The 25,599-nt window shown below is 36.4% G+C and overlaps 1 protein-coding gene across 1 annotated transcript in view; it reads right to left on the bottom strand.

The window, feature by feature from the left end:
- ARHGAP42 (Rho GTPase activating protein 42) overlaps positions 1-25,599 on the bottom strand; it is a 148,211-nt gene that overhangs the window by 114,130 nt on the left and 8,482 nt on the right. The window contains exon 2 of the mRNA XM_048294611.1: positions 3,333-3,428. Coding sequence (XP_048150568.1) covers positions 3,333-3,428 — 96 coding nt within the window. The remainder of the gene's footprint in view (positions 1-3,332; positions 3,429-25,599) is intronic.

The raw sequence follows: 25,599 nt of genomic DNA, 5'->3' as shown, positions 1-25,599 counted from the left end.
GATTAGGAAAGCAACACCCTCTTCTCAGAGTAAGGGCAAGTTACATAAAACCTTCATTACTGTGGCCTTTTAGTAGTATTAATTTTCTGTCATTCATCTTGCTATTTTTGCATTGAAAATGCTATTTTCTGCAAAACTTTTCAGTGGCACAAAAAACAATTATAGCTTGGCTGAATCACATGCAACTGGAGCTAACAACCATGTTCTGCCATCAAATAGCACAGCCCATGCACTGTTGCAGATCACATGCTTCCACGAGCATTCTAAAGCAGAGGAAGAGACAAAACCAGCAATTGTTGCCAGCTTGTTTTATTTTTTTAATAAGAAAAGCTAGTAAAGCTGGACACCTTGTTTCCCAAACCAAATATTCTGGCAAAAAGCTTAAAAACGGAAAAGGTTTTTATAGCTTGAATCCTTTGATGTTCACAGTTAAAAAACCAACTAAAAACAAAAAAGAAGCTGTAGATGATTTGAGGAACAAGGCAGTCTGCTTATCCAAGAAAGTCAGAGAAATTGCCTACAGCTCATGCATAAAATGACTCTAAACTAGGCATGGTGTATCTGAAAGTGGCTATGAAGATAAATCTGGCTAACCTGCAGCAACAATAAAAAATACCTAAAATGCATTATACAGCCACAGTCACAGATAAGATTTTTTTTGTCAAAGAAGAACACCCCTTCTATGGAAGAATTAGAAATCAAAGACAGAAATTAAAAAAAAAAAACCCCACCCAAACAAATAAATCACTGGATTAAATACAAGATGGATTAAAATAAGCATGAAGACCACTATAATTCTGTTTATGTGGAGTGTCATGAAGCTTAACTACTACTAATTCTTACGTGTTTCATGTAATGGGCTCACTGGAATAGATAAATTATATTGAGAGCAACTAAAAATGCACACGTTATAGGAAATGAAAATAAAACTGCTTTTATTAGATCTTAGACTGGAAAAAAAAGAAGCCAAAAAAAAGAGTTTTGCTTAGTGACTAAAGGGAGACCCTCAACTCCAGTATTGCCTCAAAAACTGTTAATGGAGCTATCAATTCAATTCCAAATATTTTTAGCTGGTAAGAAAAAAAAGAAAAAAAATCACTTAAATCCCTTACATTTAATGCTGAAAGAATCTGAAACTTTTATTTTTTAAATAATCACATCCTGACAGAAGAAGTCTTATGTAGAGGTGATTTTCCAATGCTAAGGTGTCTTAGGGTAGATTTTCAATGCTAAGCTTGAAATAGAAATGTAGTCCTTACAATAAGCCCCTATGTATATGGTTGGTTTTTACAAATCATATCAAGTCAGAGTATCACTGCAGACTGAAGTAGAACTTCCCACTGGCCTGCACAGTTGCAGACATTCTTAAAAAAAGGAGGTGAAGGCAGAAGGAAGCACAGAGTAGGATTCATCTATACAAAGCTGTCTTTGATGATAAGCAAACATGTATCTTGTTGGGGCATGCTAAAGATATGGATAAATTCTAGGTCACTGCTCTAGGGAGATCAAAAATTGAGCCTTACCCTATAAAAGCACACAGTATCATTCAAGCTCTGTTGGACTTGAATTTGATTCCTGTCAGTTTACCTTTTACTCTTACAAGCTTCTTTGGTGTGTATGACAATCCATCAAGTGATTGGTCCTTTAGAAGCTAGAAATCCCTTCTTTGAAGCTTCAAGTGAAACAAATCAGCTGTCAAGCTTCATGAATGCTGTTTTTCTCCTAAACAGTTTTAAATGCCTGTTTAACGTCCAAAAAATAAAATGCCTTTTCTTTGCTATGTTTAGGTTACAAGTAAAATGAATGTTGCCTTTGTTCTCAGTCACCTCATTTTAAATGCAAAATCGTATGTCTTTAAAAAAGTTATTGACCAAATCTAAGACATATAACTGAGATACTGCAGATTTAGTTTATAAATATATCTACAATATAATTTTAACAGCCAAGAAATAATATCTAGCATGCCAAAGAGTACATACACACCATTTCTCTTTCCAAGCTGGATACACCTGAAGAATGCATGCAGTTTTGTACCTGAGTAGCAGCAGCTCAGTGATGTCACTCCCCTACTTTTAACTGTCAGTGAAATTAAACCTCCCCTCCCACCCCCCTGCCAAAAGTTATTGGAAGACAGTGACCAAATACCAGTCATCTTTGATGACAGTTTTCTGACTACCACAATGTTGTAGAGAGAGGATGAGGCAAACCCTGCGAGTGATAACAAGCAGCTCAGGTCTTCTGTCCAATGACTCAGTCAGGAAAAGAAAAAATTGAAGGGAGAGGAGACTTGAAAATAGATCACAATAATAGATACACTTGGAAAAGACTAAATCTGAGTTTCCTCTCTGCATTACGTAGAACTTCTTTAAAAAAATACCAACAAGTCCTATGTTCCCTCTTGTACAGCCAAATTATTTATTTTTAGAAGCCACTACTCTTTAAGAACCATCTTACTTCCTCTCAGATGTTTTCGGAGACACATGGGGGCCATGTGGTATGTAAGACTCATGATACTGAATTTAGCCATTCTGAAGATAGATTATAATCCAAATTTCTTACCAGTGGGGGTTAAAGCACTCCAGCTGCTGTGCTACTGTGCAAAAAAGCATCACTACAACTGCAGCAATGCCTTGCAGTAAAGAGTGGCTGAATTTCTGAATCCTGGAAACATTTCCAGGATTAGTCTGCTGAGGGAAGAATATTTTGATGACCTTAAAGAGGCTTACATTCAAGACAATTTGAGCTGTTCAGTTCTGCAAATGCAGAATTTCTGGGTGTGTGCAGAAACAGAACAATAAGCAGCTACTAAATTTCACTGGCAGAAGTTCAGACAACCATATACTCAGGAATGCACAAGTTGTAATGAACATATTCCTCTTTTTAGACCTTTAAATACTTCCTGCATCTTACTAGGCACTTAGGTGGCTTTTTCCAGGCTTATGTTACATCATAGAAACTTGTGTACCTTTTAGTAACCCACTGAAAACTGTCACAATAAAAGTAGCAGCAGAACTTAGAGGATTCACAGTTGACTCAGCTGACAAAAGTACTGCTGAATACTTTCCACTACAATAAATCAAATTATGCCATGAAAACACAGCTTTTTTGCCATGAAAAAAAACCCATGGCTTTTTTGACATGAAGACATAGCTTTTTTGACATGTATTTTTAAACCAGAACAGCATGGTTTCTATTTATTGAAATTTTTCTGGTTTTGTGACATGAACCATTAAAAAATAACTGTGAACTGCCCCACTATAATTCTGATAACATGCTAGATATATAAGAAACTATAAAAATGTTACTGCAAGCAGAGCAAAGAGCCTACTTACCAATATTAATTTCATCATCAGTTTCAGCATCTCCAATACACTCAAACTGAAAATCTTGTAAAGACTGTGAAAATTTTTGTACTGCCATGGATAAATCTAGAATTCAAGGAAAAAAGAAACAGAAAATCAGAATTACTCCACTAGAACTTCACTGGAGCAAGGCATCATGCATTTCTGCATTAAGTATTTTTTCTGTTTACAAAGTTTCCTTTCCAGTATCTTTTCTGGACATTAACATAATTTTAAAATCACCATCACCACTTCAAAATCAAAGAACCTGAGATTTCCTAGACACCAATGAAATAGGCTGATGCAAGATTTCAAACATTAATACATGTATTACATTGACAACTGAAGAACCTTCATACTTCTTAAAAAACAAGAAATTAGTATAAGAAATTAATTCTAGTGACAAATTGCATATGTAAGTAGACTACAGGCAGGAATAAAACCTAACGTACAAATATACAAATTGGCCTAATGTCCTAAATCAAGACACAAACAACCCCCATACAAACAAAGCATCATTTAAATTCGAATGAACCATTCAAAGAACCACTCCACTATCCTAAATGAAATAAAGATTGAAAAATCTTTCAAACACCTCCTAATAAAAATCCACAAAATAAGATGACTGCTTTTTAAAATTTTAATTAAAGGTAATCACTATCAAGCAAAAGAATCCCTACCTGAATTTTGCACTGCCCAGAATTTACTCAATGCCTGTTCATTTTGTATTTTTACAGGCAGCTATATGGTACATCAGTCCAAAAAGAGAACCATCATCTTTGGACAGACATGAACAGATTTTTTTTCTTCTATTAGTTGGGAATTCTGTATGCATATCTGATAAATAACGAAGATGTAAAGAACTGGGAAAACAAATTCTGTATCTTTTTGATAAAGAAAATGGAAAACAGGAAAGAATCCTACCCAGAATTATTGCATCCTTACTGCACATTTCCTACTGTGCTGTACATGAAGACTATATTATTAAGTTTATTAACAAATTAGATGCTAAACACAAAGTGTTTCCTACTGTTTGTATAGATGAAAACAAAATAATCTTTATAAGATGAAGCACTGTATCTTATGCAAATACAGCATCTTTCATAGCTAAGTAAATGATTGGTCTACATTTGTTAGAAAGATCTAAACTTGAAAATATCCTGCTGCGAACAAATTCAAGTTTAAAAGGAAGAAACACAGTTTTATTGTACACTCCTTCACCAAGTTACCACACTGAGTCCTAAACCCTTATACAAAATTGCTGTATGCCAAGTGATGTCGAAAGGAACTACATGGCCTTAACGTAATTGAATGAAAAAGTTTCTATACTGCAAGTACACTGGAATGTAAAAATTAACTGTTGCAAATAGGAATGCAGATATATTTCCTTTGGACAACCTAATAACTGCCCACAATGAACAGCATCTCTGTGAATGTGAAAGGAAATGAGGGAGCATGGGCTCTCCCCTATCATTCTTCCACATATGCAGGGTTTGGTGGAACCAATGTGAAAGGAAAATAAATGTTAAAAATACCAAAGGAGGAGTCTCCATTTCATATCCTGGATTATTGATACATGATGCCAATCTTTCTTTCACTGTGTCAGCAAATCAGACACAGTTTACACATTTTGAACCCGAAGGAGGTATGTTTAACCTAACTCAGAAACAGTGGGACTGAAGAATTAAGGAGCTTATTAGGTAACTTGATAAAATCATGCAGCAAAATACCATTTGGAGATATCTGCCTTTATATGAGGCCTTTTCTAATACCTTCAGAGTATTAGAAGATACCCTAATAAGATTAAAGCTGTTTAATGTAGCAAAGAATAAAATGAAATTCCAAGGTCAGATGTTTCCTGTAACACTTACAAGTTCTGTACAAAGTTAATTTAACCTGAAAAGATAAAAAAATATTATTCTACAGAAAATTCCAGCTGACTTGGACATCTTCCTAAAGGCTGAAATAGGAGTTACTCTGTAAGACTCTTAAGTTTGACAATGCAGTTGAATCACCAACATTGGACCAAGTGGTGCCACTTGGTTGTATTTATCACCTTCTTAGGAGCATCGTCATTTTAATTGATTATGAAATTCTCCCAGCCACAGAAAGGAGCAGCTGTGCAGTAAGCATATCTTCTCTAAAAGATACCAAGATTCAAAACTGAATTAAACCGGATTTAAGAGCAACTGTCTCCAATCAAGAAGAGGCAAATGATGGACAAAACAATGAAAAGCACAGATAGAGCAGAGACCTTGCCCAGTTTTACAAGATGTCATTTATCACAGTACATCCCAAAGTCTTGATGTCACTGAGATTCCTCAAAGCATGCTGCTGCTTCCAGAAGGAAGGTAATCACCACACCAAACAAATAAACTTTTTAGAATCTGCAAGCTATGTGGCATTATTAAGAGTTGCTCTTACTCAGCAGGTACATTGTAAAGTCATGTCCCTCTTTTCATTGAATCCACATGAACTAGGACATTGACTTAGCTCAGGACAGAAATCTCCTTCCAAGCAGAGACAACCAATCTTCTAAGTTACTATAAAAACCTCACCAGTTTTATTGACTGGCGGTACAAGTCTATCATGCAGGGAAGGATGGCTGCTCAAAAGTCTCAATGCACTCACAAATGTTGTTGCCCCTGCTCCTCTGCAGGCACTCAAATGAAGTAATCTCTCTGGGTACCAGCAAAAGAGTGAAAATGCAACCTGATAACCCTCATTTGCCAGAGGGGTAGTTCTGTTAATATGTATTTTCTGACAGTTTGTTCCCTCTACCATTTGTTCCCTGTTTTATCAGATTCCAAAGAAGGATTCAGTTCCATTTTGCAGTGAGACACATAGTCAAGAGTAGCCATCTACACACTACTTACTGTCAGAGCAAGGAGATAATTGTGACAGAGTTGCCTGTTTTAGTAAGGGCTGCAGCAAGTCAGCTGGCCCACAAGATTTATTTTTTTTGTGGAGCTGACAGAGGAAGTACTAAAAAGCTACTACACTGTGACCGGAAATAATAAAAGGATAACTACAACAAAGCTTAACCACAATAAAGTAATGTAACATCAGTATTGCATATGGATACATACAATACCAACCATCAGTATCATAGTGCTAGTGAAAGAATAATAAAAGTCATCATCCATCCAGGAAAGTCACCAAGGAATCAGAAAATGCACTACTCTATTGTACTTCTCCCTGAAGTTTTATAAATTTGATTAATCTCCTTAACATGTATTTTTTCAATAAAAAAATGCAAAAAATTCCTCTGGATTATTCTAGAAGGCAGGTTTATTTAAGACTCACTTTCTTTGAAACTGCCAAAGAGAAGTATGGAATATGAACTGTACTGTATTAACTTATTTTAGGCATCAGGGCCTTACAGCTCAATATAGGATGATAAAATTATGATCCAAACCCTTTGTATTACCAGAATTGTTCTTCCAGTTTCTTGTCCTAGATCTGTTAAACAGATCATAAAATAATTTCTTATATAGAGTCTTGAGGAGAAGGAAAGAACAATACATTGCAACAATGTGATGAAATTATAGATGCTATTACCCAAAGGATGAAAAAACGAGTGTATGCTTTGGCATGGCACAGCCTGTCACAACAAGGACAAAGTCCTACACATAAGGACACCTGACAAGATTTCCACAAGTTGGTAAGCACAATGAATTGTTTTATTGGGCTGGGAAGGTTGTCATTTGTTTGGTTTTGCCAGTCTGGTGACTGGAAGAACAGCATAAAGTCCAAACTTTTGATAGGGATAAATCAATCTCCAAAAGCAAGAAACTTTTGCACTTGCAGAGGATTTATATCCCTACCCTAGTAGCAGCCTGCAAGAAAGTGTTCTCAGCAAACATGTCAAAGCCAAAGTCTTTCCACTTGTCTGCTTACAAAGATGACTTCATTAGCAAATGGAGTTCTAATAACCAATGTTCTTCCTGAGTGATGTCAATTATCCTGAAAAAGCTTGGTATCATTCACTGGGGTTAATATAGAAAAACAGCAGTTGAAATCTAGTGAGAAGATTAAACATGCCTAAATGAACTCCCGAGCACCAGCTGGAATGCAGTAAATGGGACTTCAGACAACAGACACTCTGGCTAATACAGTAACAGCAACATATCTGGCCATCTGACACAAAGCTAGCTATTATTACATGGCTTCAAAGAAAGCAGAAGCAAAGGGGTGATGACTGACCTAGAACATTAGAGGCAATCCTTCAGTCAGCTGAATTACAGGACAGCTGAAGACTGGAAAGGAGACCACGTACAGTCACCTTTGGTGTTTCAAACCTTTGGGGCAGTAGGAATCCACTACCAGATATGATTAGATGCATTGTGGTGCCATGCTTGATGAGCTGTCTCATTTGGTCATGCACTGACATACACGTTTATTAAAAACCCAAGCTAATCAGCAAAACTCAGCACTAAGGCATTGTAATATGTGAATAAAACACAGCAGAAATCGAACAGTATTGCCAGAGTGCTTGATAAAACAGCATGCTAAAATGCAGAGAAACACTTATCTAGTTCATTGACCTCTGCTCCTCAATACCTGAAAATGAGTCATTGTTATGGTTATTTTTAATTGCTTTACAAATAGATTTATTTTTTTGATTTATTTCATAGGCAACTCTCATGCTATAAACAATTGTTCTGGCTAAGTTATTTAAACACTTGAGAAAGTAGTTTTTATATGAGAGAGATTAATATTGTGAAACAGCAGCTACAAGCATAATTTGCAGTGTTCTTACCATGCTAAATGACAGAAGCAAGGAAGCATTTAAAAATTCATAAACGTGAAAAAAGGGCTTTCAGTATTACAAATACAAATCTGCAAAACATTATTTATTTAGAAAAATGCTTGTGAGATACATGTCTTCTTAAATAGTTCATGACATCCTCTTTTACAGTGAAGATGAACAGGGAACTTCCTTGGCTTTGTTATTTTATGAGGGAATGAGCTTCACGGATACAAGCTATATCAACAGCCAGAAATAAGCTGGAGGAACAAGAACACCCTACTGAGAAGCACTGAACTTCAACAGCTTCTGTGTTTGCTACAGTCAATTTGATTGTAAGTAGAACATGCCACAGTGGGATATCTTTTTCCACACCATACACTGTAAACACAGAAGCTGGCAGTACAATTATATTTAGGCAGTATGAATGATTAAGCAGTTAAAAGCAGTGATCATACAAGATTGCGTATATCACTGCTATATTTCAAATTTCTTCCTGGCTTAAGGGCTTTCTCATTAAAACTCCCAGCTTCACAGTAGTTGGTCTTAATTCGGAGAAGAGCACCAAAATATATTTTCTTCACTATTTTTGCCTTTCCACTCTTCATTGCTCACTACTAATTTAAATTGAAAAATAAATAAATATCAATGGTTTTAGATAATTATCACATTTAGAAAAATCTTCCTATTCATAACATACATGGTAGCAGGTCAGCACAAATACAGGGACCTGAAAATGTCTTACAAATCAGCCCAAAGCCGCAATCCTGAGCATGGGAATGTTGGCACATATGCTGGTAACACAATTAATTGCTTCAACTGTACACGAAAAGAATTCTCAGGCTTGCTGCCAGAACAGGCAATCCCAATTTAATAAAACATCACCGCCATAACATGTCCAGATCATCTATAGTTAGAGAGCAATTTACAGTGCACATTAACACGCCTTTTAAACATTGACAAAAAGATCGTACAGTCAGCTGATGCAGCTTCTGACGTCTTTGGTTTCATGGCTTTCAATATTGGAGTCCTTCTTTTGCATGGAATATTTTCCACGGTATTTCTATTTTAGAAGTCTATCTGATGAAATTATTTACACACATTTGTTATTCTTTACTTCTCAGCTGAGTTAATTTCCGGATCATATTAACTTTAATGATTGTCACGAGAAAAAAAAAAAAGACAAAAGGAAGAAAAAACCCTTTCCTCTAATGAGTGACCACATTTTATCCAAACTTCTGCAGAAGAATTTAATTTGACAAAACAAGGGCAGGCTGGCAGGCTGGCACAGAGTAGAGACTATCTGCAAGGGCTGATGGAGCTAATGCTGTCCGTTTGCCACAAGGCTTTTTAAAGAATCCACAAGAGAAGACCACAAGGGAATAGAGAATCCAGTGCCTAGTGCCAGAGATTTTGCAGCTCTAGGGCCACTGCTCTGTATTGACACAGTCTTTCATTGTTGATCTCAATAAACTCTTTATTCCCTTTATTTGCCAGCTTCATCAGTGCATATTCTTTGCCAATTTGCTATTCATGGAACAACAATAAGCAACTAAAACAAACTGTCTACCAACTCCCTACCCCTACAATGCCAGATTACTTTTTTACCTTAGGCTCTATGCTTTGCTCTTAATTTCAGGGAAGATAATTTTTTCCCACAATCTCCAGGGAAAGGACATCAGGAGAATATGTCAACATGCAGTCCATGCATTGCTGCATTCCTCTGGGGTTACATAAGCCACCGAAATTTTTCAGTGTCATTCTCTTACTCATGAATATTTCCATGAGAAAAATGCACAATTTACTTTCCCATTCTAGAAAGTACTGAGAAATCCCCTTGATCAAATGCAACAAAATCCCCACCTTCTTAACACTATGAGGCAAGAGTTACTGAAAAGTCTGTATGTTCTGTAAACTTCATAGCTATTCATACCAACGCTGTAAAATCACAACTTCCTTTTGTTGGACACTTGAGCAGTACTTTGGATATTCTTAGTAATCCTCTACAGGTAGGAACTAAATCTAATACGTCTTGAAGACACTCCAAGAACGCAACACTGATATCTAATGAGAGGGGGATTTTTACACCACATTTGCATGCTTACTTGATAAAAAACATAATAAAACTTCCCTGAAAAATAACTGTAAACCAAATAATATTATACAGACAAAAAACAATATTGATAATATTTCATCCCTCTTTTCACTATTCCTCTCCTTACCCCCATTCACTTCATGTGTAGATGTGGAAACCTAACCTCATTCACATAATCAGAATAGAAAGAAATGAACTTTAGTTTAGTATGCAAAAGCTGTAAAGTCTATAAAATTACTTACTTGTTTTGACTTTTCATAACTATAAATACATGAAATAATACAAATGCAACTAAAAATGTATGCCCTATAACCCTTAATGTGGATGACACCACACAGTACAAACTGCTCATCTGTTTCTCTGAAGTTAAAACATGTATGTAACTTCATAGCTGTTTCTCATATTAAGTGATACTCCCACATCCTTGTATTTTATTTCTCATTACCTCATTCTTACAAAATCCTTTCTCAATATTTCAGTTTATAAGACTGTCTAACAATACTGTTGCATTTGATTAGAAAAAACCTGACGTTGCAGGGAATTACCATGGTCTAAACCTTTCAATCATCAAACCATATTCACAGAACTACACTTTACAAGTGACTAATCACATGGTACAAAGCAGAAGAGGAAATTTTCCTTTGCCACCACTGCAATTTTTTACAGTATTTTTCCACGAATAAGGCTAGAATTTTCAGAAAGCATTTGGTTTCCTTCTACTTCTGAAATTGTAAAGATTTGCTGTAGGGTATAACTTAGTACTATTTCTAGCATATTATTATATTTTTCTAAATTACATTATACCAAAACATTTTTATACAATGACAGTTTTGCAGATATGCTTGTTTTCATCCTGTAAACTTTTTGGCCAAGATCCACTGTAAGGACTGAAATATTCCAACATTTCTTCTGTCTTGGAGAAAAATAAATCTTAGAAAACAAGCATATTTCCCTACTTTTTTTCCATTCTCAAATAATTGAGTATCATTCTGCATTCTCAGTATTTTCCCTGTCTGTTGATAAAACTACTCCATAGTTCTCAATGTCTCAAAGATTACTAAACTTTCGTCCCTGCAAACTTGCTTTGACCCTCAACATACTTTCTCTTGCTCCTTCTGGGGATTTTAAATGCTCTTTCATGATCTTCCACATTCTTCCCCCACCCCACGGATGTTTATTTCCCGGAACAGTGTCAGACTTTTCCAGGGAGCTGGGTCCATGTTCCAGTATTCTCCCCCCAGACTCTTTCAATGAAACATGGTTTACCAGGCATGCTACGTCATTTCTCACTCCTCCTGCCACATCCCAGCGACACTGAGCAGGCAGAGAAGCACCACAAAAAAGAGGACATAGAAACTAACAGCAGATGCTGTCAGAGGCTGAAAAAGCAGAGAGTGATTTCCTGTCTGGCAGCTAGGGATTTGCCAGAAAAAACACGGGAATTCCCACATTTCTAGTGCAATGTAAGGTATTGGTGCATCGGATGATCTTTCAGTAGTACTTGAAAAGACATGTTTCTCTGTTTGTTCTCAATCTTACCATGCATCCAAAGAAATTTTAAAAGTACATGTGCCTATTTGCAGACAATGAAAAACAAAGAAATGCACGATAGGATAATATAATATCAGAATATAATTAAAGCCTATGCTGCAACACATTCTTAAGGAGCCACAGTTCTGAGTATCTGACCAAGATCAGTTCTGCCAGTTCTGTGCTGTGCACATACAGAATGAGATGCAATTTCCCCACTACTACCCCTACCCTTCCTATCCAGAGGAAAAAATAAAAAATAAGATTATTTGTGGTATGAACAGGGAGCTCTGAGAAGCTGCTTCTAGGAAACCAAGAATAAATCACTGCAGCAATTATCATGCATATCTTCAGCTGTAAAAAATTCTGTCATGTATCTTCCAATGCTTTTATGTTCCATGACTTTTACATTAAGTAGATTCCCCTGTTCTGTGAAGAGAGCTGCTCAAAGGAGGATGGGTCCCACTGGCCTTTGCTGGATGGTGGGGGAGGGATGAAAGGAATGAAAGCAGTTATCAAGGCATTTCTAAGTAGTGAGCTCTTGGAACAACATTAGAGTTGAGGGTCATGGGAAACAGAAGCATTGCTCACCCTTCTTCCTGACAAAGTTTTCTGTGCTTGGGCAACAAAGTAAAATGTGTTGTAAGACCAGGAGGAGGAGGAGACGGGAAAAAATTAAAATGCATATATTTAGCTTATTTAAAAAAGAAGAAAATACTACCACTTGGCTTTAAAGGAAATGAAACACTTTCCATATGAAATTCTTTCAGGCTAGTAAAGCTCAGGAATACAAGGCTTGATTAGATTCTTTTGATCAGACAAGTCATATCACAGTCACATTGTACTTCAGTACTGCACTTAACAAGGGGTGGGGGCGTGAGAGTTCTAACACACACACACAAACAGATGTAACATTTGTTTAGAGAGTCACATATGCACTTCCATACATGGAGGGCAGAACTGAGATTCCTAATCAAACAGGATTTTGTTCAGTGACATTAAATGTCACTAAATGTCTTGACCAAATTTGGCCTAAAGGCAGTTTTTATGCATTCAGTCTACGATAGAGGCAGTCCACTACTACGCACTGCTTAGCTCCTTCTCACTACTTAGAGAAAATGGATACTAAACACATCAGTTTCATACAGCAAAACAGCTGAACATGCTAGTTAAACTGTCTTCTACCTGTAAAATATGACAGGAATTCACAAAATGCAGAGATGAGAGCCATGAAAGCACTTAAAAGCCTTTTAAAGGTACACTTTTGAGGGTTTAAATTAAATCACTTGCAGTATCATAAATTCAAAAACCTGTTACCAAAATACCTACATTCTAATAATGGGGGGAAAAAATATCAGCCAAATGAAATATGCTTCATTAACTAATGAAACACACAACTACAAATCAGTTTTTCACCAGGTGAGCTCCTGCTTAAACAAGTCGGAATTAAGCATTCCCAAGGAGTTTGGAGTTAAACTTTGATTTGCATGAGACTTTCCTTAACACTTACAGTTTTTGCATTTTACTTTCCAGATTTACTGCATTCAGCCAGAGAGTATAAGAAATAACCCCTGTAAAAATCAGTATATGATGTTTCTTTCTACATATAAAGGTATTTCAAAGAACAGGATCATTGTATTAAAAAAAAAAAAAAGAGAGAAATATCCCTCATATTCGTTTTGCTGGATTTTTTACTTAACTTCTCAGACAAAAAGAAGGAACTTGAATGACTTTCAGCTGAAGTCTGTTCAGTTTTTCTTAAGTCAACTAACCTGTAAGAAGGACCAACTAGCCTTCTACATAGTTCATGTACCATTTTTTTCAAATTTTAATTCTCTGGCATTTTGTTCTACTTTCCTGTCACAAAAACAGATTTAGGAACATATGAAAACATCCTCTTGTTATCTTCCTGGCAGAGTGATATCCTTTAATTAATAATCTTACCATCCATTAGTACCAGTAATGTTTATATTATGGCATGTATAATGAGTTCTGAACTAACTACTATCACTAACAAATGAGACATTGTCATTAAAACAGATACATAATAACTAGGTTGTTTTAGTGCTCTACACTCAGGCACAGTCAAGAATACTATCAAATACTAGTAATTATTTGAAACTGGGGAAAAAGAGAAACACCATTAATGCCACTCCATCACGCCATGAGAGACCTGCACTTAAAAACTATGTACAGATTTTGTCTTACTCTTTGACACTGTCTCTTAATATCAAAGGTATAGGGAATTGAGGCAAAGGTAAATGGCAAGCAAATGGCAAGAATACCTTGTTTAAAGAAATGCACACACAGTAATCAGCCTGAAAGGGATAACTGGGAACCCACAAGAGTTCTAAAAAATGACAACCAGTACAGAAATGATGGCTGTCTCCCAGGTGAAAACAAAAGGCTATCTAACAGAGCAAGAAGCAAACTCAAAACGAAGTAAGAAGATGGTTTTTCTTAGAATTTGTAGTTAAATAATGAATCTCACTATCACTAGATACTTTGGATATTAAAAATTTATGTGGGTTCAAAAAAGGACTAGACAAATTCACAGAAGAAAAATCCACTGAGAGCTATTAAAGACATAACTAACCCCTCTCTCAGGAAATCTTCAAGCCTCAAAGCACTGTAGACAGTGGAAGGCCTCACTACATTGTGCCTGCTGTTTTTCTCTGCCTTAGACAGTCAGAGCCGTGCATGAGAGAAAAACAGAACCCACAGCACAGGACTCACTCATATCTAGAGACAGGATGTAACACCAGATAAGCTTCATGTCCGACCCTGCACAGTTGTGCTCATGCTCTTTGTAGGAAGATTTGGACACGTATTTTGTAATTGCTTGAATGTCTCAAGACACCATTAGCTGATCACCACCACTTGCTAGTAGGAGGTTATCACTCTCACGAATGAGCCAATACATCACCAGGGGTTATCCCTCTTTAGCCACCCATCCAGGGTCATCTGTTTTAGTAACAAACAATAACAGGAGAAGCAGCTGAGTTCACATTGAAAAAGTAAGAATCATGAAAATGTTCTGTCTTGCCAGCTGAACCACAGGAGATGTTCTCCAGTGTGTGAGCAATGATAGGGAGATGAAAGCTGTATTATCTTCAACTGCTTCACAGCCAGACGATGTGGGCCATTACACCCTTAGTTATATTACATGGCTGTAACTCTTCCAGCAAGGATTTGTACTATGAGGTAAACTAAGTATAACTTTTAACAGTAAAAATAACTGCATTAATAAATAAATAGCTGACAAAAACTTGATTTGGACTACCAAACCAAAACAGCTTCAATGAAGGCTGATTATAAAGCTTAATTCCTTGGACTTGTATATTATCTTCACTATTCTCCTTCAAAAATTTTCCTAAATTATTCTTAGCATGAGGGTAGTCACTATGTGGACAACTATTACATGATTCTTTTTTTTTCCTCAGGGTTCAGTACTGATCTTTCCTCCTATTATTGCTCACTGCATAGCATCCAAGTCCTGTAATGAACACGGAATTCTCTCAGTCTTCAATCAAGCTAAGTCTAGAAAGAGTAAAAGAAGCATGTTTTTATGTCCTATCCAGCACCATTACCCTATTTACAGATGGAAATGCTGAAAGCAAGATGGCCTAAGGCCACACACCCCAAAATGGTGATTACGCAGACCTTTGTGGATCCCAACTTCTTGCCCATTATTCCAGATGCCATTCTGTCAGACCAGGAGATGTTAACCAGAGCTACAAACAACATGGCTTCTCACACTTCCCTGTCATCACAAAATCTGCAACTTCTTTCTTCCAAGGGAGCACAGTTTTGAAATAGTTTTATATTAAACAGAGTGAAGAAAATCCTAATTTCATTAAAATAAATAATAGAAAAATATAAATAAGCAGCACAACATTGTTTTGATCCATTTAATGCAGTCCCTACAGAAGGCCCAGCTGCTCCAGCTACAGCAGTTAGTGCTCTCTGTTTCAACTCAGTCTCCATGAAAATGAAGAACCCCCGACACACAAACATGCCTGCTTCCTTAACAGCCATTTGCTAAACTTTAGTCCAAGCATCTTTAAAAAAAAAAAAAAAAGATAAAAAAAGAAAAAGATGAGACAAAATTGGAACAGAACTATTAAGGTTTGCACAATTAAACTCTGATGTTTCTAAATCAGAAGAGTTTACATTTAAGTAAATTTAATATAGGATTTTTGCATATACAATGTTTCCATCAGTTTTCAGGTGCTGCATGATGTTATTTCTCTTTCTCAAAAAACATATACATTTTCACTAGGATTAATTCCAACTAAGATTTCACTCTAACTTCATCACAGCTCCATCTTAAGAATCAGTATCTGAGGGAATATTGAAAAGACAGAAAAGAAAAATTTCTTTGCATAAAAGTTCTAGAAGAAGCCTACACAGGTTTTCACCAAGAGAAATGGGAAAAAAATCCTTCTTTAAAGATACAAAACAACACTGAAATAGCTGATAACACAGCTTTTGGAAAATACCCACCCACCTTGTTTTCCACACACAATGGAAAAGTCAATAATAAGTCAAGGAGTCAATAATTCACCGAGAGAGTGAAGAAAAAAAAGAAATAATAGAAACACTTTGAGCCTGAACCAGTTATTTTATATTATTCATAAAGGAAAATTTGGTGTTTAACCCTAGAAGTGTATTTTTATCCAAAGACTGACTGCAGAATGTCCTTGACCTCACCATAACAACATTTTCCCTCAAGTACGCTGCAAAAAGTTGCACTTGGAGCACCAGTTTTGCATGGCTCACAGTTTGTTGGCTAGCTGGATTTCCATTCCATCACAGCCTCCTCCTCTCCCTTTTCTCAATGAGAAGTGGCTTAAAGGAGTTGTAGATTTCATTACAAATGCCCAGCAGCATTTAACATACGGCTTCCCTAAATTCAATTTAATAAAAGTGGGTACTTTTCCATGAAAGTATACTTTTCAAAAACCATGGGAATTTTTAACAAGCTTAAAACTAAACGAGTTCTGTAACTGGACCCAATTCTCAAATCATCAATTCCTTTTAAAATGGAACTGGAATTCTCTGCAAAGTGAAAAGTTTCAGTCTAGACAGCATTTGCTGTTTACAATGAGCAATACGAACCAAACAAGCAGAGCACAAATGTGGTAGTCTGGATTTTGGACACTGCCTCTCAAATGCAGTATCTTTTTTTCCTTCTGTGAGCATATAAAAGGCTTAACTGCAATGGATGGTCCTTTCCATGTCTGTTGACTGTAATCCTTTTTCATCTTCAGTTGAGCATGTACATAAACACGAATCAATGAAGAGTCTTTGAATTACTCAAGAGACTTCATTGAGCAGCCAAGCAAAACATCTTCTTCCCAAAACATTCATGTTAGCTTCCTTGACATAAGTAAACAGAGCATATTAAAATATTGGCTGCAAGAGGAGGAAAACATGGCACTAACTAGCTGGAGTAGGGAGTAGGGATGGTGTTTGTTATTTTTAATTCTTTTATTTAAAATTACAGCAACCAATAAGCAGATGGTTTTGCAGATATCTTTGGGTCTAACATGAAGGGCAATACAAAGTTTCCCTAAAGTCAATTCTATTTTGTGAATTGTACCTGAATTAAGGACACCCAATCCACACATTGTTAAGAGAGATCATAATGACTCCTGCTGACTGTTGTTATAGCACAGCTCTGTGCTATAACAACTTCTGGCTCCGTAAACATACAGTGTATCATAGCAGCTCTTATCAAGCCAATTATTCACAAAGACAGGCTTGCTAAATGCTTTTACAAGCACCTTCCAATACAAAACAATACTCCTGGGACCCACTCTGCACAGACAAGAGCCCAGAACACTGATATAATCAGAGCTACCTCTATGCTACCCGGTCACACTCATTACTTAGCAGCCAAAGAGCTAGCAAATTTAACTTTGGTATCATACCCTCAACCTAAATATATAAATTAATCTTGTGTATTCTGCTGTTAATTTCCATAAAGACTGAAAATAATTTCTTTTAAAAAAATCGCTGTGGAATATTAATTATGAACTGGGTAAAGACAAGTAACGAGTGCTCTCAAAATTAGTGTGGGAAACAGTAACTATAAATATAGATGAGAGAACCAATATTAAGTTTGTCATAAATAGCCTCATTGAGAATTATTTTCCTATTGGTTTTGGAAGTCACCAAAATACACACACAGTTACTTAGAAATAGAACACCAACTAAGTCAAACAAAAACTAGGACTTACAGTGCCAGTTTTTCAGTAATGACACTCAAGATGCCTATTTTTCTTTGTGCTAATCCTTCCTCCTCCTGCTTCTAACATGAAAAATGAAACTACTCTTCTCTCAAAGAAAAACAAAATCCAATAACCCTCAAAAGTTCAGCCTTAGCAAGAAAATTTAGTAAAGTCTTCGGCTTAAGAAGTCTCCTTGAACCGAATTACCCAAGTGGCTAAAAGATTATGCAGCTGCTAACTTTACTAGCTGGTATATAGCTTCCCAAAATATACTTAAAACATAATTTTATAATTCATGGGTTTGTCCTACTGCATGAAAAAACATAACATGGATGTCCACAATAGTCAGATTCCATTTTTTATCATCTTTCCACAGATAAGCAATACCTCAAGGTACTTGCATAACAACTTTTTCAGTGAAGAATTACACATTTCTGAAAAAATCACATTCCATTGAGAATTCAAGAGCTTTTAGCTCTTGCTCTTTTACACTTATGAAAATATCATTAGCAACCTATACAATCCTCATAATATTTTACAGTCCAAACAAGTATTTTCATTTAAAGATCAAGGTAGGGCAGTAGTAGAGCTGTAAGGAAGGTAGCACAAGATTCTTCTTTTAGCTTCAGTTTTGCTAAGTACTGAACTCAGCAAAGTGCATATTCCAGCTGTGTAAAGTATTTCTCTTGAAAGAAACACAAGAGGATGTGGGCTTTAAGCCAGTAAAATACTCAGTGATCTGGAATATCACAGGATAGACCAACCAAACTGGTTTTACAACTGCCAGGGCATGAAGGCAGCAACAAGTACTTAACTCAGTTGCAGCAGCTTCCTATAACGGAATCAAATTTTAGTAGATTTTCTGTATTAACACTTCTTTTTCCTGCCAAATAATTCCTTTCTGAATCTCAAAGGAGTCTTACTATTTATCAGAGTCATCATAAAATCTGGAGATCAAATTGGAAAAAGGGTGTTAACACTGACTAACATATTTTGCTGCTGATACATGTATTCATAATCAGCTTTCATTTTTTCCTTTCTTGAAAGCAGCAGAAGGATGTCACAATCTTAAATGCCAAGGAGGTAAGGTGATACAGGAAAATTACATTTAGGAAGCACACACTAATGCACATAGAAAAAAAAAATATATCTACACAGTGATGCTATTTACATTAGCTTTAATACTGCTTGAAAGATCTTGGAGTCACTGCAGGCAGTTACTTTATAATATCAACTCAACAATCAGCAACAGTCAGAAATATTAAGGCCTAGTAGAGAAAGAATGCCAGAAGCAGAAACTATCACTATTTGATGCATTATTCCCTTGAATATTCCGTGAAGTTTCTTCCAATCTAACTCAGAACGGGCACAGTTACCATAAAGAAGTTTCAAAGGACAACCAAAGGGTGGATTTGCTAACTTAAAAGCAGAAACTAACTAAACTGGAACTTTTCAAAGTAGCTGAGGAAAGAAACCTGAAAGAACGAAGAAAGAAAAGAAAGACCTTAAAAAAAAAAAAAATCCAAATCCAGATGAACAGGGCAGGCAGTGTATACAGGCAACAGTCACTATTTCTCATAGAACCAAAACTGACATTGTCAGATAACATAACCAAGCAGCAGACATACAACAAATGATTTGCAGTCCACACTTAAATCATGAAACTCCTCACTTGCTGTCACAGATTGGTGTGGAGCCTAACAGGGCACCTGGATTCCAACCCACGTAAGATAAATCCCTCTCTGAAAAGGGGTTATTTGAGGACACTTGGGGAAACTTTAGCAGAAGCCTATGCAATTTAGAGGGTCTCTTTGTTTGACTTGTTATAGAAGCTCAGTACTTCTGTGAGGGTCACCAACTGCCCAGTTTTATTCTGGAAGTCTGAAGGCACAGTGCTGAGACCGCAGAGATGCTGACACAACTCTAAACCTAAGTATCCTCACAAAATCTGAAACTTGCATTTCAGTAATAATAGGACTTAATTACTGACTACATTAATTTGTTTCATTGGGAAACAATCAGGTTTTGCAGACAAGTTTTATCAATTTATGGAGTTTTGTTTGTTTAAAAAAACAACCAAACTTTCCATATACTTGACATCCTTTTAGAAGCAGAAGCGAACTTCTGAGAGACCAAATTCCATGTTGTTTATCTGTACCTCACCATAAATTCCCCCTCTTAAATTTCTCTGAGAGGCACAAATACAATCCTTACTGGAATGAATGAGGAGTTACAGAAGTAGAAGACTTCATATTTAAAGAGTTAACATACTTTTAATAAAATTTAACAAAACAGTATGACAACACTTCTGCAGGCAGCACGACATACAGCGCAGAAAAAATTCTACTGCACTGTTAGTAGGGATTATCTGAAGAATCTGTTTAGCTTCAGAAAAATATGCTGAATACCTTTGCTATTTTAATACAATATACCCATCAACTGTTTTAAGATCTCACTCCTACACTTAAAAGTGCCTGTTTCATAAGTACCCCAATCAAACATATTCAAACTAACTCAAATGTTACAAATGGTATTTAATGCTTTCATAGATAACAACTTTTTTTAAATTTCCAACTAAAGGCATATGTAGAAACTGAGATGGAAGTGAAATCCCCCCATAACACTTACAAGACACTTAAATTACTCAACACATGCTTATAAACAGCAAAACCAGAGAAAGATGTACAAGTTAAAGATAAATCTCCCCAAGTCACAAGGTTTATTTCACTGTGGGACAACTGTGACAAGAAGGAAGGCAAGAACTTAGCACACAACTAGTTTAACTTTGATAGAATCCAGATGTGGGATTTGATATGCAGAAACTCCAACTCCCACTGGTGCAGAACCTCATAGTCTCTGCCCCTCTTCACTGCACTCAGCCCCTCTTGCATACCCCACAATGGGGCAGGGGGATCAAGATTTAAATCACTCAATATGTTTTAAAAAGAAAACCAAACCAACCAAACAACCAAGAAAGTATCAAGCTACTAAAACATCCCCCCAACCCATTCACTAGTTAGAGTAACATTCCTGTCTTGTGTTTCATGCCATCTGTACAGATGCAATTGTTGTTCAAGTGCCATTTTGATTTACAAAGGGACAAGAGAAATGTTTATCAAAATAACGCAGATTCCTTTGGGAACGTTAAATGTTCTAGAAAACATTGCAAAATTGACGCTCGACCCAGCAACACAGTACTCAGAGCTCCATAATGACTCAAGAGAAGTGATAAAAGTAGGCATGCAAGTGAGTTTTTACTGTAAAGCAGTCTTAAAGTCTCAAGGTGCATTGACAACTCTGGCTTCTCACAGAGAGCATCAAAGAGCCTCTGGAGTGTCAGTTAGGAGGAGTTGTGACAGCATAATGCATATTTCACTGACAAATGATTTGGAAGCTGTCAGAAACCTGGTGGCGGAAAAAACCACATCATCTGCAACGCCATTTTAGTAAATTTAAGATGATTACCTCTCCCAGGGAGATTTGGGATAAGCTGCATTAATAGACAAGAGTAAAACAAACTGAATCAACAAAACAAAGAATTACATCATTGTTGTGCTGTAGCAATGCAAATAGAATAAGAATAAACACATGTTAACCTGCTGCATTTCAACTACACAGAGAAGGCCCTAACCAGAAAAAGTAGCACTATGTCCAGTTATCCACATTGCACAAGAATATAAAAACCGTACGTTCTTAGGTTGTATGGAGCTAAAGGAAGTGAGTAGATTCTGTCAATTTGTGGGTTTCATTCACTTACACCAGAGACCAATGTGCCTCTTGGATTACAAAAGAAAAAGAATGGCAAAAAAAGGTACCTTTACAAAACTTGTAATTTTTCATTTCTCAATTAAACCTGAAAAAATAAATGCTAAACAAATTTCTTGAACATGGCCTTAACATTTTCATCTTCCATCCTGCAATCTGGGTATAAACAAAAAGCGGTAAGACTTAGACGAACATCGTATCAGTTCACGGGAAAATGAATTGTATCATGCTGGCTGGGGTGCAGATGATGGCTAAGAAACAGAAGCTACAGCTTGAAAGTGCAAACTCAAAAATTCTGTATGACTGTATCAGGAAATCTCTCATCATACAAAAAAAGATTTGGCTATGTAAACAGGAAATGTACTGCTGTGCCTAAACGCCTCTTCATAAAATGAAATATTTTGGATTTCTCATTTGACCTTAGGCTCCCAAACAGTTCTAAGCACGTGTAGCAAAAAGCCAACCATACTGACTGTATTTGTGAGAAAACTTCATTAAGTCTATTGCAAAGCTCATATTTATGCCTATAAGAATCTGCTTAGACACACCTCTGTGTTCTTCTGTCAGTGTTTTCTATTTTCCAATTAAACCAGTCATGGTAATAGATGACAAAACACTGTATATACAAGAACTGTGAGAATTTTAAGGTTTTTGAAGTACTTCAGATTATATCTATCTCAATAGCATAACAAAGCTAAGATATTAAACCCACTTTCCGGACATTAAGAATCTTTGAAAAATGTTAGGTTTGCTATCTTTACATGCCTGTAAGACAGCAACTTGAATTGAACATATTTATTTAGTGTCTCTATATATGAAAAGAAACATAGTATCACTATCTTCAGCTATTTGGTTTTGTTTCAATGTATATTTGCACGGGCATGTATATATACTAAAATAATACAGCCTAGTATTCAAAACTAAGAAAGTGGAAAAAAAAAACAACCAAACCAACAAAACCAGACACTAAAAACATCTCCCCAAGACAGTTATTACAGCATAGGACCTCCATTTTGTATCACAACGCTGATAACAAAGTAAGAACTACCAGAAGAAACCATCTGAGACCTTACTTGCAAGTATTTTAAATATGAAAAAGATTAAACTGTAAAATGTCTTAAGGATGTATTCTTCACAGACTGAAAAGTTTCACTCACACATGTACCTTCAAGTAATGTAACTTCATGATTTGCAAGTAGACTCAAAACATTTCTTTTTAAGGCAAGACAATCAACAAGCCTCATACCCTGAACAGGAGTTTCAGGACTTAATACTTCAAGTCCAACAGGTATAAGTGAACAAGACTGCAACTTAGGGGGGAAAAAAAATCCAAACAATTTAAGATTTTCCAGCAATGAAAAGTCCATTATAGTCTTAAGGAGGTATCTTACTACTTTTGCAGTTGCAGGTTTATAATCTGAATTTGTATAGCTTCTGCCAACACTTGGATCTTCATGCACATTGGTCTCTTAGAGAAACTTCCCATCAAGATTTTTTCCTGTGATATAAATAAGTCTTTAACTTTCAGATTAAGTAATGGCAAAAAACATACGCTATATGGTATTCGTAGTTTTCAAGACGCTGAAGCATTTTCATATGCTCTTCAAATGTTCAAAGGGTCTTCTTTGTGCCTTCACAATTTTTCAGCATTCTCCAGAAAACAAGCAGCAGAACCAGACTCAACATCGATAAATGCAAAAACTATCTGTAAAACTCCTCAAATAATACTTGCAAACATCATACATCTCTGGCATCTGTCAGTCTGCAAGCCCGTGTTCACTTTATTAAATGGACTCAACTCCCCCTTCACCAGCCAACTACTTTCCATAGTCAGTGTTAGCTGCCCTGGGGGCATGCCACATTTGCTGTTTCTTGACTTGCTGAAAATGTCTTCAAACAGATTATGCAAGGACAACAAAGAGTTATTTGCTGCAATTCTAACAATTTGCAACTCTCAAAAAAGAAAAGCATGTTTTCCAACACAGAAGTCTCACCATACTTTTTAAAAACAAAAAGCAGCAAGGGAATTCCCTCTAAAAACCGGAGTGAAGCACTGGCCATTGTCAAGAAGAAAATATGTTGAGAAGCTACAGTACATTCATTTCCTTGCTACTTCAGTTGAACTGACTTACATCAACAAATTTATCAAATTAAGGTAACAAGTTCTTACATCCAAACTGTACGAATACAACCAGTCAGGAGTTCCTAGACAAAGACCTATGAGTCAAAAAACATCAGGCATTCATGATGCTTACCAAACTGCACTATTTTTCCTTACTTTTAACCATCAGGCTTGGTCAATAATATGCTGAAACTGGGAGAAGAAAAAAAAACCAGGAGAGGTGAAGAAGCCATATTACATTCCAGTATGTGCACACGGTTAATCAAATATTAATATGCCCAAAGATTATTTTAACCTCACCTACTTTGTTGTGGCTTAAACCACCTCCTATTTAACCAGATCTGATACCAACTGAAAGCAGCAATTCTTTTCCTTGGATCTGTTTTGTACTATTGCATCTCTGCCTGGTCCCACTCTCTGGCTCTTCAAAGCACAACTCGGAGAAACCAACTCATAAAATACTGAAAATGACAAAGCCCAACTCTTGATGACACTGACTTTTATGCAAATAGCACATACCATGAGATGAGATTCACAAAAGCATCTCTGAGTACACAGAGCGAACTGAAATTTTTATTATAAGCTAACTATTAATTTTATTAAGAAGCCATTAGTTCATTTTTCTTTTTCTGTACTAAAACAGATTCTTCATAGTAGTATGCAAGTTAGTACAGCTTCATACAACATCCTGAATTGGATGAGACCCACAAGGGTCACCAAGCCCAACTCCTGGCCCTGCACAGGACAAGCCTGAGAATCCCAACATGTGCCTGAGAGCATTGCCCTTCAAGCACTTCTTGAGCTCTTGCAGGCTTGGTACCATAATCACCTCCTTGGGGAGCCTGTTCCAGTGCACACCACTCTCTGGGTGAAAAAAAATTTTCCTAATACCCAACCTAGAGGTAAAATATTTTATAAATACTTCTTATTTACCCTAGAAGGTAAAAAACTTGACAATACTTCGTGAATGAACAGATGTATTTTTACACAAACATGTTTCAGCAGTATCAGTCTCTCAAATGTTCTCATAACTTCTGCACTTCTCCAGAATAAGGGGAATTTACCACTCCTACAGTAAAGCTCAAGTCTTACTTATTTCAAGGTTTCCCGGAAGGTAAGCGACATAGCTCTATAGCTTCCCTGTGTATGTAGGCCAACTGGTAATTCACAAGAGGAGCACAGAAAGTTATTTATTTTCTTTTTTTCTTTAGGTATCATTACACAGCTTGTTTTAATGGCAGTGGTAGTTCTAGACATGAAAAGGTTCAAGAAGAGAACAGGCTCAGAGCACTCTTTTTCAAAGCAGCAAGTTTCTTCTGCATGCTCCCTGCAATCTAGAAGTAATTTTAGGCTTAGAGGAAGATCACCCCTCTATAACATTCATGGGTTTAAACAGTTTATACAAATAGTAAATTCCACAGAAGATGAATTCTTGTGTTCTCCCTACTCCTACCTCTCTTGACTCCTCCTCATCATTTGTAAACAAAGGCTAAAGGTAAATAAGGTAAGACAGAAAAGGGTGAGAAGATGGAAAGAATGGACTTACAGAGGAATGTAAACTTTTTGAATAGCAAGGTCCCAGTGTTCCAAAGGCCTCGACAACACTGATAATCTAGGAAGGCATTTGAACATCAACATGCACCCCTACAACATCACATATCTCTCTGTTCTTTCATTTAAATATGATCTGCACTTTTAAGAACTATGGCTTTTAAGAACTGATCTACACATATTTACACTGACATTTGGCCACTTCTTGA

Source organism: Corvus hawaiiensis, chromosome 2, assembly GCF_020740725.1.
Source record: "Corvus hawaiiensis isolate bCorHaw1 chromosome 2, bCorHaw1.pri.cur, whole genome shotgun sequence".
Lineage (NCBI taxonomy): Eukaryota > Metazoa > Chordata > Aves > Passeriformes > Corvidae > Corvus > Corvus hawaiiensis.
This window is presented reverse-complemented; position numbering and strand designations above follow the sequence as displayed.